Below are 20,053 nucleotides of genomic sequence, written 5' to 3'. Positions count from 1 at the left end.
CAAATCGCCCTACAGTCTTCTTGGCTCCTCAGCTGTCGCGTCAGGCCCGAAGAATAAGAGTATAATGTGATAAAGCAAAAGTGTGTGATATACTGTTAGTTGGGCAACAACCCATAGTAATGGACATGTATTTCCAAGCGTGTGACCCAAGATGTGTGCTAAAGTGAAGGTGTTGGGCCCTAAAGGGACAGGTATTCACCGCGTCATTTCGGCATGCCAGCCAAAGCAGGAAGACCTCGGGCTACAAATCGGGGCCGGTCGCTGTCTCACAAAGGCGCGCAGTCAACCTCTAGTCGGCGCGTTTAGAATAAAGTGTTAGTCTTAATGTGAGGTTTATTTGCGTCGAGGAGCTTGGAGCGAGAGGGCTAGTTTGGCTCTGATCATCAGATGGTCGGTTGAGAAAAGTTGTGATATTTCACGAGGTGTTTGTACGTGTTTATTCCTAGAGGATGATGTTCAGAAAGACCAGTTGATATTGAAGGATTTTATAGGATTTTGAGGATTATATCTAGTATTTATTTCGGAGGAAGGAGACAGGAAAACACAGGATGATGATGGTATGTTTAGGTGATTTCAAAATCCATGTCTTTTCCGAGGATTGTGTGAAAGTTTTCGGGATGTTCCACAACTCCTTGGATTATTTTGTCCCAGTTGAAGCCAAAGGCGACCTGGCGAATCTGATAAGGATTGTATTTGTATCTGTTAACCTGTTAGCCGAGATTCTTTAGTCCTTTAGCTATATCGGGCCATTGAATAGATACCAGGCGCTTGTATATTCGAGAGAAAGTCGAAACGCGCGACGAATTTATTGGAGACACGCTGTGACAGTTCGCAGCACATCCTGGTGTTATCTAGTAAAACTAACAATCGATGTCGCATCCCGTATAAAGCACTGCCGCTCTTTTCTTTCGACGTCATAATTTGGTTAATTTTTGATTCACAAATTTCATAGTTTCTTCAAAAGTTACCAAGCTTTGTTTTACCTTTAATACAATTTGAGTGACGAAACGGCGCCAAGTCAACAAATTCGAACTTTAAAACTAGTTTACCTAACCCAGTCGCTTTTATTTTTAAATAACGAAACATTGAGAATTATTTTCTCACTAATCTAATAATTTGATTATTGAAAATAAACTTTGTTTTAGCAAAGTTCGTTTTCGAAAATTAATCGTTTTAGACACTGTTGCGCTTTGTTTAAAATCAAACTCTGCTCTTATTATTGAATTGTGGTTTAATTGACATTCGATCGATGAATAAAATTTTTTTCTTTTCCTCAAAACTTACAAAAATGTCTTTGTTCCACAAGTATTAAGTTTGACATGGAAAGAACACACTTTCTGATTTCGTTGATTAAAAGTTGTTAAATTGAATTTGTTAAGTATACTTTTTAGACAAAGTAAATATGAGACATTCGGGACATCTGCTTGATTTGAAAGATTCGATTTATCAAAATGCTGTCAAGGATATTGAAATGGTATAGAAAAGTAAGACGTATTCATATTACTGAACTTATTTATTATTGATCAATTGTATAGTTGGTGATATTCATGGATAGAATGAAGAAAGAATATATGTAAATGGGCGGGTGTGATGGAATCTGACAATCAGATTCTCAAATGAATTCTAAGTATTAACTGTAAACTTATTGGCAATCTTTTCAAAAATTACTTTGTCATTTTCCTTCGAAAGATGTCCTGGATTTAGGTATATGAACTAAATTGCTCTAAGACTAAAGGGAACTCGTAATTTTTTATCATTAAGAGCGCAACAGTCATCTGCGCCTTATGCATTTGAGGTGAATCGCAGGGAATCTCAGAGCTTGGAAGCGTGAACTTCGCATGGGTTATCGGAAAGTCTTGGACGGATTTTGCAAAAAGAGAAAATCACAACATCCTAGGACGGGCACGTTGTCCTGCTAGAACTAAAGCTGCAATAAGCCTTTCCTCCCAACTGAAAAAAATGGTATAGGCCAAAGTTACGTCCTCGTCTTGTAATCTGAGTATTATGAGCCCGCACTCCATTGGTCCGAAATCGTTGAAAAAAACTTCTAACTAAAACCGAGTGCATCAGAGTCAAACTTTTCTCACGCAATGTAATAATGCATTTCTCTCATCTCGGGATTGGAGCCGTTTATTGGAGTCGGGTTATGGGCGTGCGGCGGCCAGTTTTAAATTGATAAAACAGAATGGTGCAGCATTAGCGTGATGTGGCTGGTTGATGAATTGTGTTGTCTGAAAGCTGTCATGACAGGGGTTCTAGAACTTGTTATTACGAGACTGCAACTCCACAATGAGGCACTCATTGCAATATTCTGATAACGCTTAAAATAAAACATATCCAAAGGTTAAGAATGACTCCGGTTAGGTGTCTGGTAAAAAATATTAAGATGAAAGGTATGGCGTTTTTTAAACATCAGCGATAATGTGATAGATTTGTTACGGTAGCGAAAAAGTGTTCTTAAACCGTTTTTATTGTACGTACGCGCCAATCAAAACACATTTAAAACTCGATTCTTAACATGCGTTTTATGTTTATATCCATTTAAGGCAATTAACCGCGAATAATGTAGTTGTGTACCGATGCTACAATGCTAAAACGCTACTAGCACAACATAAGCGAGGCATAATAGGTCGTGAAGTAACAGCCATGAAATCGTAAAGGGATTCTTCTATTAAGTAATCTGGCCTAAAACGCAGCTGAAAAAACACAGCAAATCAAGCATTAAAATAAAATTCTTTCATTTTCGACGCAATAAATACATCGGTCAGTCGAAATAGGCGGGACGGGCGCGAAAATTTAACTGTATTTAACTGTATTTTCAACTGAAATCAGGAAACGCCAACCCGGGACTCATTTCCTTTGGAAACTAAATACTCGCAGCAGAAAACCTCTCACATTCAAATCCCAATCAAAAATACATAGAACAGTTGAGATAATGTCAGGCATGTCAGGCCCAAGCTATTTCCTTCACGATTATGGAAAGCCGCTGTTACGTGAGTTTTCTATGTACGTCAACAGAAATTGATCTTTAAACAAATCCAGAGCAGATTTCCTCTGGCCAGAGATCCCTACCCTGGGTGCCCCTGGATCGTCAAACCAACCGCCAGTCACCCTTCCCGATCAGTTCCAGGTTACTTCAAGACAAAGCCCGTGTTGCATTTTGAAGCTGCTAATTTCCCTCGCAAAGGGACCGGTTACCTTAAACACAAAGGACCAATAATCACCGGAAATTGGTTTAATTTTGAATCGAGAACGTTCCAGAGCAGAATTCCTTGGGTTTAAACCCATGGGCTGTATTCAAAATATCCCCCTTTAATTTTTCTAAAGGTTGAGACAAGAGGTTTGCTTTATTCAGGTGAAAAAAATGAACCCATATCTTAATTACGAACCTTCTTGCTTGAAAAGCTGCTTGAAGAGTTTGTATCGAAGAGCTTGTAAGCCGATGTCATGCACATGTAGTATTTGGAAATGAAAGTTCTTTCCCTTATTTGACAAATCATTCGGCCGTTATTAACTCACGAACAAACTCTAGACTGTTACTGGAGGACAAGTATTTAATACAGTAGTTCAGAAACCGAGGCATAGCTGGAAAAATACTCATCAGGTACAAGTTTCTGATGTCTTGGCGGGCGTAGCGCCCTCGCTCCAATCCATTTGCAAGGTGACACTTTCGAACTAAAGTTAAATGGTGAAGGATGATGTCACAACATACACGGTACATGAATGTTTTCCTCCATCTACATGACACAGGCCATGTTTTCCTCAACCCAGGCCATGTTTTCTCTCACCACCATCTGAGTCATCTGAATTTACAACCATAAAGCAAATGGCCCCACAAAGACTTACAAAGTGCTCTAGAATAAATCAAATACTTTCAAAACTCCATCAATCATCATTCTGAATAGACCAACATCGTCTCTCTTTATTCCTGCATGTTACCTTTGGCTGCCTTTCTATATCGAAATGACATGAGATAATTGTAGATAGGTATACTGTAAACCCATCTTTTTGCCGGGCGAACTTGGCCGTCGTTGGTTTGGGGCATGGTTGAGGCTCGTTCTGCGTGAAACAATACCAAGTAAACGCTTCCCGCATCGCCCTGTCGAGGGACCACAGCACGATTTAGAGAAGGAAGTTCGATTTGCTGTAAAATGGACCCGCCTTGTGTCTCATTGGTAGATAGCGGTGACATATGTCGCTAATTGAAAACATTTTAAAGACAGTAATGTCTAATTTAGCGTATTGATTAAGAAGTTCAGTGGATTGTGGTTTGTTGTTGTTTATTTTTTTCTGCTGCAAGTTTCAACAACAAACACCAGCAACAACGCATTTGGAAAACAAGCCTTACTCATTCAACTTTGTAAAGCCGAACGAACTGAAAAACGACAGACGTTTGTATTTGTTTTTACACAAACTTCAATTAACGGGACAGAATGGTTTAAGGGCATATGGTTAAATGGGTTTAATTATAGTGGTTTCCATTTAGGTTTTTTTCTGATGGAAGTTAAAGAAGTTGTAATTCGGATTCAAAGGCAGTGGCATGAGTAAACATTGGAATCGATCGCTTACACGTGTTTGAAAGCGATTGTCGATTATGCTGATTACTGTATTGATGCGAATCGATGGCTGATGAGAAACAATCAACAAAATTAACTGCTGAGTGTTCCCGTTCTGCAGGTGTTAAGAAAAATCGTTGTCAGATTAAAAAAACAGTTCATCAATTAAAATTAACTCCACGCAATTTGTAGCCAACAACAGCGCATGGGCAGTCCCAATTTGAGATTCCAAGATAAGCAAAAGTGTAACCTCGTTTTCTCCAAAGGTGCAAAGTGGATATTTCCTCGAATAAAAAAATGCGCTTTCTAAGAGAGAAAAAAAGGAATTAAGAATGTTGATTAGATTGTTGTGAGTCAATGATACCTTTCAAAGTAGTTCTTTACGATCGTGTATACATGTATCTTCTTCATCAGACAATAAACATAATCAGAATGACATCACGATGTTTCGTCATCGATACAACGACTTTTCTCCGCATCTGTTGCATCGATAACAAAGCTTGTAGCCTAGTGACTAAACTATCAATGACTGAGTCAGTTTCTCAGACAAAGATTGATGAAATCTCAGACTCATCTCCAGATTAATCATAGTAATCTGCTTTGTTGTGATCATTCACCAAATTCGGGCTGCTGGTTGGAAAATGTTGAAAAGAAGGGCCGAGATTATCACGTTTGGGGCTAAAACCAAAGTGCTCTCATGCGAACCCTGAGCGTCTTTGCAACTGTAAGATGCCGTGTCATGACTGTTATTTGAGGTACAAGCACCATTCCTGTTGGTCTGTGCAGAGAACTTGCATAGTTACTGAATGTACATGCAGGCCATCTTTAAAATATGACGGTCAAAACATGGCCTTTACAAATTGTCCAATCATCTTCGTTGCCAAAGACATTGCATTTGACTTTGAGTTTAAAAACAGGTAGATGGGGATTCCTCCAAGTAACATTATAACAACCTTTTCATTAGCAATCAGGCACATTTTATTTTTGATTGGGAAAGATATATAAATCAATGGCTGAAATATTTTTTTTTTAAAACCGCTTGTCTCACTTTTACGTATTTGCTTGTGATATCGGAAACCTTTTTAAGCAAAATACCAATCAAAAACCACTTAGTGAAAACGATTACTAGTTTCCAATGGGCTAATCAGCATTTCCCAAAATCCTGTATCGGGATTTTGTTAAACCAAGCTAGATATTCTTTGGACCTCAGAGTGAATGTATGGCTATTTCCGGCAGTGCATAGTTCACATTAACACAGTGCAAACCAAAATACATCTAAATGGCCATTGCATTAGATGCTGCACTGAAACAGGAAATGAAATTCATCTTCAATGTGACACTCGCTTTAGAGAGTTAGGTTACGTTTTGTTCCCTTGACACATTTAGAGCAATGCTGCTAAAAGAGCAATAATGGAACTCAAAATGACGGCAGTTTGATTGTGCAGACTCTGATTCCTTTACAAATTATGACAATTTGTTTGGCGAGCAGACGACAGCGCGATTTATGACTGTTGATATCATTGACATGATAAAGGAACCTGCAGAACTGGCGTGGAGTGCTCTCCTGGCCAACATTCACGCGTTATCGCGGTACTTAGGTGCATGAAGTATGTTTTTCTCCAATTGGGGTCAGCAAGCCAAGCAGTACTTGATTCCATTTGGGCAAATTCTACTGCTTTTTGAAATAAGAATTAAATACGTGCAAATCAGTATGAAATGTTTAGATGCAATTCTCACAACTAAACTCTTTCCCCAGAGTAGGGCTGACCATGTGCACGTATGCACCCATGTCTACATATGGAATGTTTCGTGGACATTTTCTATCCTCGAAGCAACTCCTGAATGTCTTTAACATGAGTTATCAACCTTGATTAGCTAGTTTTGCCACTATCAACAATGAGGCTCAACCGAATATGTAATTATGAGAAAACTGTACGTTTCAGGTAGCAAATATCCTATCAAAATGTTAGAATTTTCCCTGGACTCGACCAGTGGCGCCGTCTGGCATTGTCATGATGAGTCACGCAGTTGACAATCAGTCGCGAGATGAGCAGCTCCTGCCGCGTTCTTTGTTTCATTTATCGCAAATCTGAACGTAAGACTCGAGTTTGACATACAATGAATATGCATAAGTTTAATCTGCATCAGACTGTTTTCTGACAATTTAATGAGATTGCCTAATTCTAGGTGCAAATAATGCGACTTTTAACGCTGTTCGCGTTCATAATAAGTGGATTACAGTCCGACTGGCTCCAGTTCTAAACCCCACGAGACTGGCTGTGTTTAACAAAGTTTGGATTTGTCGGCTGCAATTAGTTAAAAATGGCCGAGTTTTCGGATCCGATTTTGCGAAAAAACATCGCGCGCTGCGGCCAGATTTATTCGGATTTGTTTAGTGCGTTATTGGCGCAGTATTTCCCTTGATATATCTCTTGTAAAGGTGTAAATCCCGCGCTAAATAACCTGTCTCTCTTCCGTGTACTCTCTTCAAAGATTAGCCCGACGACCAGGTAGCTTTGGCTGGGATTCAGGTGATTAAATAAACAGGCTTTATAGCTGGATGCTGATCGAGATTTTCGCATTAGCTACATTAAGGTAGTGGTGCGTTAATGTTGCGTCGAGACAGGGTTGCTTCTCGATAGTTCAAAAAGTTCTTAATACACGTACATGTAACTAACGTCTACTGATTTCTACTTCCCTTGCAATTGGCGTTGACCCTACAATCCCGGACCCCGGCCCAGACCCGCAATCACCGTATCCGAATCGTACTCCGGACTGGACATCGATTACACAACGAATAATTCGATCATTTTGTGGGATACTTTGCCAAAAGGGTGATGCGTCGCACGCCCGTCGCACGCTCCTCTCCCCAAATTTATACCTGTTTTATTATCCATAACTTTTGACAACTAGTTTCAACAATTTTTCCCCAACTCAAATATGACACACTCAGCCCCACAAAACCACACAGAGTGTCCAAGCAAATAATATATTCATACCTGTCATCGCTGCTGTACATGTGTATACCTCCAGACTCAGTCTGCACTTGAACATTCAAACATATCAAAGATCCGGCTTGATATCTGTGTATATTTCATATCGGGCTGATAAACTCTCGAGGAGGGAGGTCAACGTGATGACTGGAGATGAGACAAGATGCTGAACGTTTGAAGTATTGAACTCAGCAAAACTAGTGTATAGATGTTACTTCTATATGGAGTTCTAATCAAAACATAGCTCCACTGAAAGTCCTATGAAACTTGCAGTATAGGCCTAATCATTGATACTGATACTTCAGGGACCGATGATATAATTTTGAGACAGATCCACGTTTCTTTGAGGATATTTTGGCAATTTCAACTACATGTAGTCGGCAAATATGGTACACCCATTTTTTGCCCCCTCGTGGTCTATTACAACTCCCTAGTTGATCCAAAACAAGTTATTCGCGTCATAAGTTTCCCTGATCTTTGACCGTCGCTGCGCGATGTGCGGGTGTTCGGGTATTTCTCTACCAACACGAAGGTGACCAAGTAGACGTATTAAGGGCCTATTTTCGGCTTAAATGAAAGTTTAATTGAATAAATCACTGTTGACACACGGACCCATCAGGTAAATAACTGCTAATAAGTGAACTTGTGATCACAGCGGTTAGATAGTCCCGGTCATGCCGGTGTATACAGTGAACGCGGGTCTCGGATCGTAATCAAAGCTTCTAACAATTTGTTCCGTATCAGAGAGTAGAAACGACCCAGAATGTAAATGCGAATAAATCGTCTACAGGCTGCTGCACCTAATAGCTAGATAAAGGCAAATGTGTCTTAAACCGCTTGAGAAGTACAGCAAGTACGGAAGTGGGCTAAAGGTGCGAAATCGTGCGCAACAACCAGATTATCCTTACTTAAACTTAATATGAAGCCACAGAAGAGAAATAAGTAGTAACAACTCGTGTATAAGTGGATGCAATTTGGATTTTAGTTATGATGGCAAACATGTTAATTCTTTAAGATAAGATAAAGCAGTACTGCCCTTTTGTTACTTTTTTTGCCATATTGTACCTTCTTTCCACTGCTTCCCCTTCGTGATAGTTCGCATGACTGCACGGAACACTGTTACTAGCGTCTAACTTTGAAACATTCCTGCAGAAAAGCACCTCGTTCAGGCCTACCCACAATGATAATGTCAGGAAGCTTTTCTTCGGTTTTCTTGACGAAAGTGATTGCTTCTAACGTTGAAGTACTGTTCTTCATGATTTGGCCAAGATGGCAAGCATGAAATCAATACAAAATACGTTTGAGAATTATTGAGAATGGTGGGACAAGTACACGTAAAAGAGAGCAACTTAAAGTAATAGAGTGCAATGATAGTATACACGTAGTTTTTCTTCGCTCTTCAGAAAACCTCTTTAATTCTCTTTCTCGTATTTTGGTTTTGGTGAAGACAACGACAAAACTGCCTATAATATGAAACTGAGGTTGGTGAAATCAACAATCTTGTCACACAAGCAGAGATTACTACCCAGCGGTAGACGTTAACATTATTTCCATCTCGTTGTTCCCGCCCCTCAAATAACGCGATATTGAGTGGTAAACATAAGGAATAATGAACGGTCCCTCCCTCGTGTTGGTTTAGGCCTTTTCATTGGTACATGACCATCAATCTCCAAAATCCAAAATATCCATACCTCATTCGTGATATACTTCACATTATTTGAAATAAATGTCTCTTAATGGTTTAAAATTAGAACTAACAAGCTTTTAATTCAATAGTTGGCTGAGCATTCATTTTATTCATAGTGTTCGGTACTCAGTTAATCAATCCACGCATGGAAGATTCCTCATTTCCGTGCTGCGATACTATTCATTGAGACCTGAATGGGGGTTGGGCTTCGACGCGGATCAAAGTGGCACCGCCCGTACGATATCGCGCGCGAACCAATCAATGCGCGGGACGCACTAAGTTGCTCTTTGCGCTCGTGATTGGATCGCTAGCGCATTGCATACCTGACGTTGACAAAAGAGAAACCAAAATACACCGCGCGGATCGTCGGCTTTTATAAAGAGTGCCTTAAGGCTTCTTCGCGATCAAAATAGTTCAGGATTCAGCCACTCTACACTGTACGCCAACTTTACGGAGACTGTGTGTAACGCGTTTAAGGACTTTATCATTTCATGACAAAGTTGCGGGATCGGATCAGAGTTTTAATTTGGAATTCTACCAGTGTTGATGGTCTATCAAGAGAGCGATACATCTATAGGGACCTCTCCTGACGATTCGAGGGGTGACTCTGTAGGAAGCTGGACTAGTATGGCCAATTTGAGCCCGCTTACGGCCACAGATCCAACAGGCCTCGCGCTGCAGCCGCATCACCAACACAAAGGTCTTGACGCCCGGGATTCGCGATACTCACCCGATAAACTGCATCGGCACGACATGCCCTCGGCTTTTGGACTTATAGATGCCGAGGTACAGGAATATGTCTTTATTTTTTCAAAGTTTACCCCCTACTTTCTGCCCCCTTACCCAGCCATACCGCCTTTACTCTGCGCCGCGCGCTAATGTGTCTCCGAGTCGGTAATGAGTCGTTCAGCCCTCGGGCCTACGGAGACCAAAGGTGCATGAGCGATCCCCAATCAAAGGAAGGCCATTAGAGTTTCCTTTAGTCAGTTTCTGTCGTGGCTTGGGTAGACGAAGGGTTTCTTGGCGATGGAGTAGGTGACTTTTTCAGGTTTTTCCCATCCAATCCAAATCGTCTTCCTTTTGGACTTCTTTCAAACTTTACTGAAAAATGGAATATGACGAGGCTACGCGACCAACGATGGTCTTATTGGAAGTGATCACTCATCATTATGTGTGACGCTGCTTTTGGTTTTAATTTCCCGTATTCTTGACTAGAAGTTGAGGAGATCTTTATACAACTATCGTTCATTTTGATTTTCGAATTGCAGGAGGATTTTATGTAAAATACCTCTTTAGGGTGATCGTAAGTACATCATTATTTTCATATTACTTTGACGATGGTCTCATTTCTTTTCTTGCAGGACCGCCGAGATTTGGTGGGCGCCCACGGAGGATTGGGCCAACTCGGCAGTACGGTATGCACAACCAGCTCGTTCACGACAGCTCCCAGGCTGTCACACACACCAACCACAGATTTCCAACCACCATACTTCCCACCCCCGTACAATCTACCACCACAGCAACCGGTTGACTTTCACCATCCACACGTGAACGCGGACCCTTATTCACATTTGAACAGTTTTCACCAGGGACCCCAACATCAATATCATCAACTTCACACACCGGATCGTAACGTGTTAAGACACAGGGATGATGCCCTTAACATGCACCCGGGCCTCACCAGCTATGACTCCCGGCGTACGGACTATGGTGCGGTCAGGCGACCCGATGTTCTCATGCACACGGGGCATCATGGACTCGACCAGGACTCCTCGTTACTCAGTCTTCACGGATCCACCGGTGTCTCCATGGAAAACGGTTCACAGGTAAGCAAACCTTCCTCTTTTACGTCCCCAACGAGTGAAAAACGAGCGAAAGAAATTACGATCAACTATCCCCAACGTAAACCCCTCATCAAAAACTCTCATGACGTGTATGGACGTGGCTTAATATTGTCTCACTGACTCCTTATTTTACACCTCTAGAAAAAAATCAAAAGCGTACAAACAACACTACAAGCCCTTATGGAATGTCCTTCACGTCCCCCTGGCCAAATTTTAAAGGTTATTGCCTTGTGTACAGGGGACAAGCCTGCAATATTATCATTGCATGTCCAACGTCGGTGTCCTTCACTCCGAAGTTTCAAAGTTATTGCACGTCCTTCACGTTCCATATACCTCTTGAGCTATTCATTGCTCCCTTTGACGGGCAAGTTTTAAGAAACCCTCATGCTTTCACCACCCACTCCTCGAACCTCATTCTCTCTCAATTCCTTTCGCTCGTTGAGGCTTTGTAATTGTTGCCGTCGTCCACTTCTTTTAGATCAGACCTCCTCATAACCAATTCCCACACAAATTTCGCTAAGATCCGTTTAGTGATAAACTCTTTTGGACAAAACCGGCCATCTTGGCATGTCTGTTTCCGGGTGGACCGTGTTACTCTCTAACAAGTTACCAAACTTGGCGAATTCACTTCATCAAAATTCGCAGTGTGATCGAGATCCCGGAACTCCCATTCGAATAATAAATTCGCACAATTGCTTTGCATGTCGGGCAGTTGCATTGACATCCAAACTTCGAACTGTTCTGCTCGTAACGCATAAGCAAAGTATACATTTAACAGCAAAGGGTACCACTAATAAACATTTCGTGATTCTTAAATATCTTTTCATTTTAACTTGAAATTCAAAATTCTCAATTAATACATCACCATTGTTACCAGTAGAAATTAATAGAAATGTTTGAATATATGAATTTAGTTTCCTTTCCAAAATTGAATTGGAATATTTACGCAAACTGTCTAAATTTCTAGAGAAACATTTCATTGGATTTCTGCCGTTTTCTTATTATACCATGGATCTCTTAATTGGTTTTAGCTGTTCTTAAATCAATTAACTCCGTCTCGAGCGAGGGGTAATATTAAAATCTCCTTCTTTAATTCTGAACAAGAAATTAAATGAGTGGAAAGAAAAGCATTAAAATTCTTGACGATATTTGTTCCTCTCAACACAGCATGTGTACTGCAAGACATTCGCCATAAGAAGGGAGGTATTTAAAAAGATAAAGCAAGATGGTACTCAGGGATGTTGGATTGGTCGGGCGAGTGTCCCTTCCTAATTCTTGCCCGCTTGAGCCCATATGGCCAGCCTGCCCTGCCTTTCTTCACATGTCAGCTCATCACCTTTTGATGGCCTCCTCACGGGCCGGGAGTGTATTATTTCCCCATCCTCCACCAGCCGATCTGCCCATTAAACCTCCCAGATTCGGCCAATGTGGCGGAGAACTGGAAATTAATTTCATGCGTGCAGTGGTGGCTTTTAATTAGACGCTGTTTTATTCTTTTTAAGGGACGAAGTGTCTGTTTTCAGGGAACCCCACCGTGTATGAAACGCGAACAGGTCTCCGTAAGTCACGAAAAACGCAACAATTAAATTTTAAACTGTCCTTGCACGAAACGACGACAAAGGTTTTAAATTTTCAACTGTGCACAATTTTTCTTGGTTCCGGTTCTGTCTTTCAAGTCCTTCTTACGTCATGCCAGGGAGAAAAGTCAAAATTAACAACTAATAATTTTGTCTGGTCAATTTGGTTTCAGATACAAATATTCATTAATATCGACTCGTGAAGTGAAAAAAAATGACATTTGATCTAATTCTTATTCATAATAAATATATTCATAATGCCAGAACAGTTTACTAGAATGTTCCGGAATGGACATTTCATCAACACTCAAAACATTAAAGCAGCGTGTGACACTGCGTTCAGCTATTCGATATTTCAAAATCCACAGAATCATGTGATTTGGAATTCAAATTCGAATAATCTTCGGTCAGTTCTAGTTCTGAATACTTGCAAGACTGGATTACCTGTGCATTTCAACCATCGAAGAAGAAATAAATCTTGATAAAGTTGGTTTTGAAGATAATGTCGAATGATGACGACGTGTCATTGTGGTTAAAAAAATCAACTTATCATGACAACTTTCTCAGCAGTCAACGAATTTAAAAGATTTCAAAACTTAGAAATGGTGCATGACTCGGTGAAGAGGCCTCAACCGTTATCTATTTTCTGATTGGACGAAATCACCGTTGTGGTTGTCGTTAAATTTTGCTGCATTTCTGTTCAGCCTCTGCAGTGATATTTTTGTACACACCCTGTAGAACCTATAAAGAGTAACCAGCCTAGTAGAACGTGGTTCAAACTCCTCGTCGTTCTCTTCATAAATGTTTCAATTTCAAATCAAGCCAGATAATTACTTCCTATTTGTTTCAATCAGCTTGGATGTTTGATTTAGATGGCTGGCTACCGAAGCCATACTGCTACCTCTGAGTGGAGAGATACCATGTTAATTGCTTTTATCAATTTCTGGGCAAATACATCGGCCAGTGTCGTGCAGGAGAAGAACATGAGAGAAGTGTCTGTCAGTTCTGTTAGGTGCAGTGCTATTTAGTGAATGGATTCTCTTCAGACACAAATCAGGGTTTTTCCAAACGTACTGGAACTTGGGGCACCTATAGGGTGTGTGCGTCCAATGATGATTCAAGCCCTCCTTTGCATGTAGCTCGCAGTTTCGACATACGATTGGTCGCTTTTGCAATCAGTGTCTATATTGCCCAAATGTTCAAAATTCATCTGTTTTTTTTTCTCACGTTTACTTATCTTTTAATTTTTACCAATATACGGCAGTTTGCGAGATAAAATTCAGTGCAGATTATCTGCAAATGAAGCTTGAAATCGGGAATCAAAACCTCAGACACTGATCGCAGGCCTCATGGGGAATCCGCAGACAGTTTGTCGGGGAAATGGTTAGCACCGATGACATAAGAATTCGTCAAATCGCCTCTTTTGGGATGAGATTTATCCATGTTGATGCCGGTCCCCGACCAGGCTGGTCCGTATCCAGTATCGGTCGTCCTCTGGTCAAGCAAGCCTTCGCAGCGAATTCGCAGCATCGCTTGGGTATCCGTTTGTAGTCTAATCGCATGTTTCTGATCCAAGATACAGATCCCGCGGACGACTCTAGCCGAAAAAAGCGCAATGCTCGGGTCGTAAAATCAGAGTCCTGTAGAAATTACTCAGCATTATTGCTGCTTGATGAGTAAAGGTGTGGTGTAGATCGAGGCTCAGCAATCTCCGGGGTGTTGGGTGACACATTTCTCCACCGAGGTAAAAAGCAAGCGACAAAACGCTTCGCCACATTCTAGCATGTCACGATGAAGATAGCGCGGTAGTAGTTCTTTAATGTGAATAGGCCAGATTTTCCCGAAATTGGATATTTGGTAACAAATTTCCCTTTGTTTGTTGCTTTATAAAACGTGTTTGAAAACAGGACAATTTAAATTTTAATACGTCTCGCAGTACGAGCACGGTATCCTTTGTGAAAACAAAGCTGATGCACACAATATGCACATCGTGGTGTATTTATATTGAAATTGTCTTCTTAGTTTGGGAGATCTGAAGGGGTCGAGTTTGGGGTGACCCACATTGTCATTTAGATCCAACAATGCTGGTGTCCACTTGAAAACATTCAGTACACCGATTTTTTTACTGCAGTGAACATTGGTATTAACCTTTTTTTTACGTGCAGTGAACATATTGAGATTTTTTTTACCTATGCCTTTTTATGGCCCATAATGGGTCAGGGTCTTTCCATTAATTTTTTATAATAACGCATGTCAAAATCTTTTAAATGACGTATGCAGTATCAAGATGACAAAATGTAAATCGGCTCAGTTTCTTATCCATTGAAATATTTTTGAACAAAAGTTCAGTGCAAATTGTGAGATAACACTCTGCTCCATCTGAAAATTGTACTTGCTAACTTATAAACTACTGAGTCTAAAAATGATTTGATAACCCAGATCTTGTTGGCCAACGGAAAAGCACAAGCGCAATAAAAACTTCGTATTTACATTTTTTGAATGTCAACATCTTGAACGATTTTCTGTCCCAGCAACCACAAAAATAACTAAATTATTTGTCTTGGCTTCAAGTCACTTTAGTAGGGCATGTATTGACTCCTTGGCGGGACATGCCACCGTATGAAAACCTCACCAGCTGCCCCAGTTGGCTCCTAGCACGATTTAGAGGACTGTTGGCCCCGTGTGTACATAGCAATCATCATGTCAACAACTTCACAAAAAGAACAGCAAAATTCATATTGCTATCCAAACTATGACCGCTGATCTTTCGTATCCTTAATGGGTTTATTCTTGAATGTATCCTTGAAAAGCTTGGCCCAAAGAATGGGTCTAACGCCGGTCACTTATGGGTGTCAACATCCTGCTCAGGTTTTAGCTAATTAATAAGTGAGAGTTTACAAGTTAATTACTTAATCTGAGCTAATTAAGTACGGTGGCAAGCGTGATGTGTACCCTTGAAATTAATTCTAAATTGAGGGGTGACAAAGTGGGTAACTTAAGCACCAGTTTGGGAGTAATTTAGGGTTATCTAGACCATTTTTGGAGAGGTCTTAATTTGGGAATATAGCACCTTCTTGAGGGAGCTGATATGACCTCGGACATGCTGGTACACGTGACACACTTGCATTTGCTCGATTGTTTTTTAAGAGGTTACATTTCTAGTGTACCTACATGCGTACGTGCTTGGGCTACGACTATGTCATTCCAAATTCTGAGGAAGGCCCAAGATAACCTAACAAAAAGGAATGAGGAAAGTTCAACAACCAAGTATATGTTCTTTAAAGTAATAGCCAATAATTAAGTAGACATGCAAAGTCATGTAGCACTAGCCAAACAATGCAAGATTGAGAGTTGATATAACGATGATGTCTGAAAAAAACTTGAGACGTGTCTGTGCCCTCAGCCACAGAGCACGACCCTAAGTGTATGTTTATGTCTCGATATTAGATCCAGCTAACTGGTGACAATGAGTTCTGGTGGAATAAGATTAAATGTGTCATTGGTTTACCAAGTAGCTATGAGTCGCTAATGTGATGACACCTCACTATCAGTCATCGGGTGCAGTGTCTCATTTCTATTGTCACATTGTTTATCAGTCGTGTTTAACCACATTTTGCAACTACTAATGAAATGACTGTCTTAACTGCAGATTTGAACAGTCCGATTACACTATAATTTTACAAGATGAGCACATACCTCGGCCTGATATAGATTTCAAGTGGCTGCATTTGAACTTTTATTTACGTTCATCAGACGGGAAATGAAAGTCATCATGGATATTTATTAAACACGGAGAATGATCATTCGACAAATTCTCTGTCACCAGCTGGCTTTTGGATGTGTTGCCCACATTTCGGCCGGTGAGGTTTGATCGGACCATGAACGGATCAATTAGACCGAACTGTTATGTTCTGTTCATGTAGGTAGTTTTCATTGCAAAAGAACATCTTCCCTGCAAAATCTGCATTACGTTAATGGTACTAGTAGTATCATTATCAGTGCACAGTAAGAGAAAATCAACTATACAGTACTTAAATTGGCTTCTCAAATTCGTACCTAATTTGTTGCATCTTGCGGTACGAGCGAGATGCCGAGGTTTCGTCAATGATTAGTTCATATGATTCAGGTTACTAACGTAGTAATTACCAGTATGGTTGGCATCCAGTTAGTGATCATTCACTTGTACCAAATTGGGTATATTGAACGCAAATAAACAATGTAAACAATCCGCGTGGTCGAATAACGCCGCGCGATCGTTTGAACACTATCGAGTTCTTGGCGGTCAAAACACACCAAACGAAGGAGAAAAAGACATCTCGGTGCATCGGCGGTATCCTCTGTGCTGCGGTGGGTGGGAAATAAATATTTGGATCTTTTTAACCGGGAGAAGATAAGAGTGGTTGTCAGATGTTGCTGCCAGGTTTTTCTTTCAACCACATGGCAAGAAGAGTTGGGATACTCTGTCTGTATGCTGAGCGAATAAAATGCAATGCTACATGAATAAGACTTACGTGACTGTACAATATATAATAATCAAATCTTCAAGTGTAAAATAAACCAGTGCGATGTACTACAATGACCAAACTTACATTTATGTGCACGTATAATACATGTACGTGGTGCATGGTACACTCGATCTGAAACTGTAATAGTTCACTACCTGATACGGTTAAGCCCTTCTTCCAGTTTTCATCACGTTCATAGAAGGTTAATTTTGGTGAGACCTGGTAGTCAAATAGCTCAGCATAGTCCAAAAGATCATTGACAAATACTGTTCGAAGGTAAAATCGCCTATGAGCAGACGAGTACTATTTTAGTAGTTTGTGCATTTTAAAAAAATTGATTGAATCCCGCGTAGTATACTGTAAGATGGATGCAGTCAAAAATGTCCACGACCACAGGATATTGAACGGAATCCCAATACACTTAAAATAAAACCTCGACTCGAAAAATGCAACCCGCTTATCCCCTCTTTCTGGTTTTTACCACATCACTGTGGTTGGAAATTGATCGTGAGTGTCGTACTTCAAACATCGGCTTCCCTGCAAGTTTATGCGATGAAAAATACCGATGAAATACCCTAGGTTAAAGGAGACGATCCTCGTTCACGATGTTGCTAAATCCCCTTCCCATGGGTGGCTGAGGCTTCTTCATGTGATTATCTTTCGCCATGCTGGTCTTGGTAATGTGGTGGGGAAAAGAGTGGTTGAGAGAGATTGGGTTTCGAAATAAGAGCATGGGGGTATAACATTATCTGCATGTCTTTGGTAACCTTTTTATATTAGGACACGCAGAGGACGCACGACATCATCTCTCTGGAATCCCGTTTGTACCACACTCCTATGAGGAGTCCAAATCATGAGTCAAAATAGTTTTTCGGTGACGTTAAATTCTTCGACAATTATTGAGACCGGGCACCTCAGAAACATCAGTGTGAAACTCAGTCGTTAGTTACTTAAATAGCAACTGAATGATACTACATTCAAATAAAATTAACTTAGAAAACCACAACATAGATTTGACCTTGACCTGTGTGTCGTTCTTCAAATGTCGTCTGCTTCAATCGTCTGCTCCTAACTTGACGGCTTCTCCCATCATCTTTCATATCATTACTACCGCCTTTGAAGCCAGCCATATCTAAATAGATAACATTCTTTTTCTGCGTGCTCTTTAGTTTCAAACCCGAAGGCATTCAGGCGAGAGAGAATCCAAAATGCCCGAAGGGTCGGGAGATGGCTCAAACGCAGTGCGCCTGAGTGTGTAGAATGTACGCGTTATCATGGTTGGAATGCACTGTCTTTGTTTATGAAGGATTTTAACCATTTAAAGCAGTTGTATATCTGAAAATAGATTATGTCTTCGGAGCTTTTGAAAAAAATTCAATGTCACGTGAAGGATTATAAGTTATGGGGACGCTTTTGCAACGCTTGTGTCCCTCATTCTAATATTGTGAACACAGTTTCCAACGAATGACGTATTCATTTAGAATGTAAAAAAATAGGTGCATATTTCGCTTTACTGTACATGTATAAAACATCGTATATATAATATGATGCCATCAGCTACCCAAATTAAAAAATAGCAGGAGTTTCGAAAATGTAAAGAGCTCCCCTGTGAAGATTCACTGGTCACTTCCAAATCACTGCCACGGTGAAAGAGGACTGCCTGCATCTGATTGGGCAAAAACATTTTGTATACAAACCAATATAATGGATCTATGGTTCCACGTAAATTTTAGAATTCATGTTAAAAATCTATCTGGCTTTTAACAAGAACCTCATGGATGAAATCTTGACCTCTTGATTGGGTTTCCAAGCTCATGATTGCATTCAAAACAAATGAGGCAATAGCAACGTTGATTATAAATGTTTGATTAGTGGTTTATGTCGTCTGAAAACTTGGCATTCCAGTTTTCCAACTTCTACATCACCAATCAGTAACATAGCTGATTTAATCATTGTAGTATTGACTATGGACGCATACATAAATAATAGCAAAGGCTGCATGTCTAAGTTAGGCCAAGAGGCTGTTGTTTCTTGATTAAAGTGAATTTATCCCTGAATTCTGGCTGTGACTCAGAAGACCCAGAAGAAAGTTAAAGGGGATTTCTAATTCATAGTGATGAAAAGAGCAGATGTACATATTTGTTTACCCGTTGCCTAGAATTGTTTGGCCCATATTTGGTCAGTTCGTCGTCATGTCAGCTACAGCCTATGATACACCCCAGTTTTATTGTCTTTTGGGCGCCAGAAATAGTAATGAAACGTTTCCTTACGTCAAGTAATGAGAATAAGAATCTACAATTTATCTGTTTGGCCTATGTTCTATTGGCGCTCTGGAGCTTCGGTCCAGCGGTCAAAACACACTGGGAAATGATCGTCTGCTTCAAACACTTGAACGCCGTGTCCTTATGGCCGCAGTCATTTGTTTTACTCATTTATTATCCAAACCAATTTCCAGGTGCCTCCATTAACAATTGGATACATTTTCCAATCGGGTGCATTTTCTCAATTTGCTAACAATTTCAACTTCTTCCTTTGATTTAATGGACATGAAGTGGCATTCATCTTCTATCCGTTTATAAGGGCTCTTTTTGTGCATTGTCATCCGCCCCGCTATAAACCTGGGAAAGCTAGTTAGCTGTGATTTCAAGCAATTCTTGTGCATAGTTTTTAATCGTGTAATTGTTGAACTGGACTGAAGTGGTCACAGGACGCCCCACAAGTGAAAGAGTCCGCCATCTTTTTGTCATTCCAAGATGAAGGGCAGCCAAATTAGCCAACGACTACCCAGGTGGCTTCTCGTTCTAAGTCCAACTAAATTGTGATTTTTCTTTAATATTTTGGATGTTGTTTTTTGTTGAATTATCAAATCTAAATAGCCTAGTTTGAATGCC

General features: G+C 40.4%; 1 protein-coding gene across 7 annotated transcripts in view; it reads left to right on the top strand.

Annotated features, from left to right (window-relative positions):
* The window catches only part of LOC135486167 (transcription factor AP-2-epsilon-like), a 200,619-nt gene that overhangs the window by 123,154 nt on the left and 57,412 nt on the right, over window positions 1-20,053 (top strand). For 4 of the 7 annotated variants that reach the window (XM_064768755.1, XM_064768756.1, XM_064768754.1 and 1 more), the window contains one exon: window positions 10,598-11,062. In XM_064768755.1, coding sequence (XP_064624825.1) covers window positions 10,598-11,062 — 465 coding nt within the window. Of the gene's footprint in view, window positions 1-356; window positions 558-9,635; window positions 10,023-10,597; window positions 11,063-20,053 lie in introns of those variants that run through there. The other 3 variants (XM_064768753.1, XM_064768752.1, XM_064768758.1) reach the window with 2 other exon arrangements.

The sequence above is a fragment of the Lineus longissimus genome, chromosome 4 (genome assembly GCF_910592395.1).
Source record: "Lineus longissimus chromosome 4, tnLinLong1.2, whole genome shotgun sequence".
NCBI lineage: Eukaryota > Metazoa > Nemertea > Pilidiophora > Heteronemertea > Lineidae > Lineus > Lineus longissimus.
Note: the sequence above shows the minus strand (reverse complement) of the source record. Positions and strands in the feature narration are given on the sequence as shown.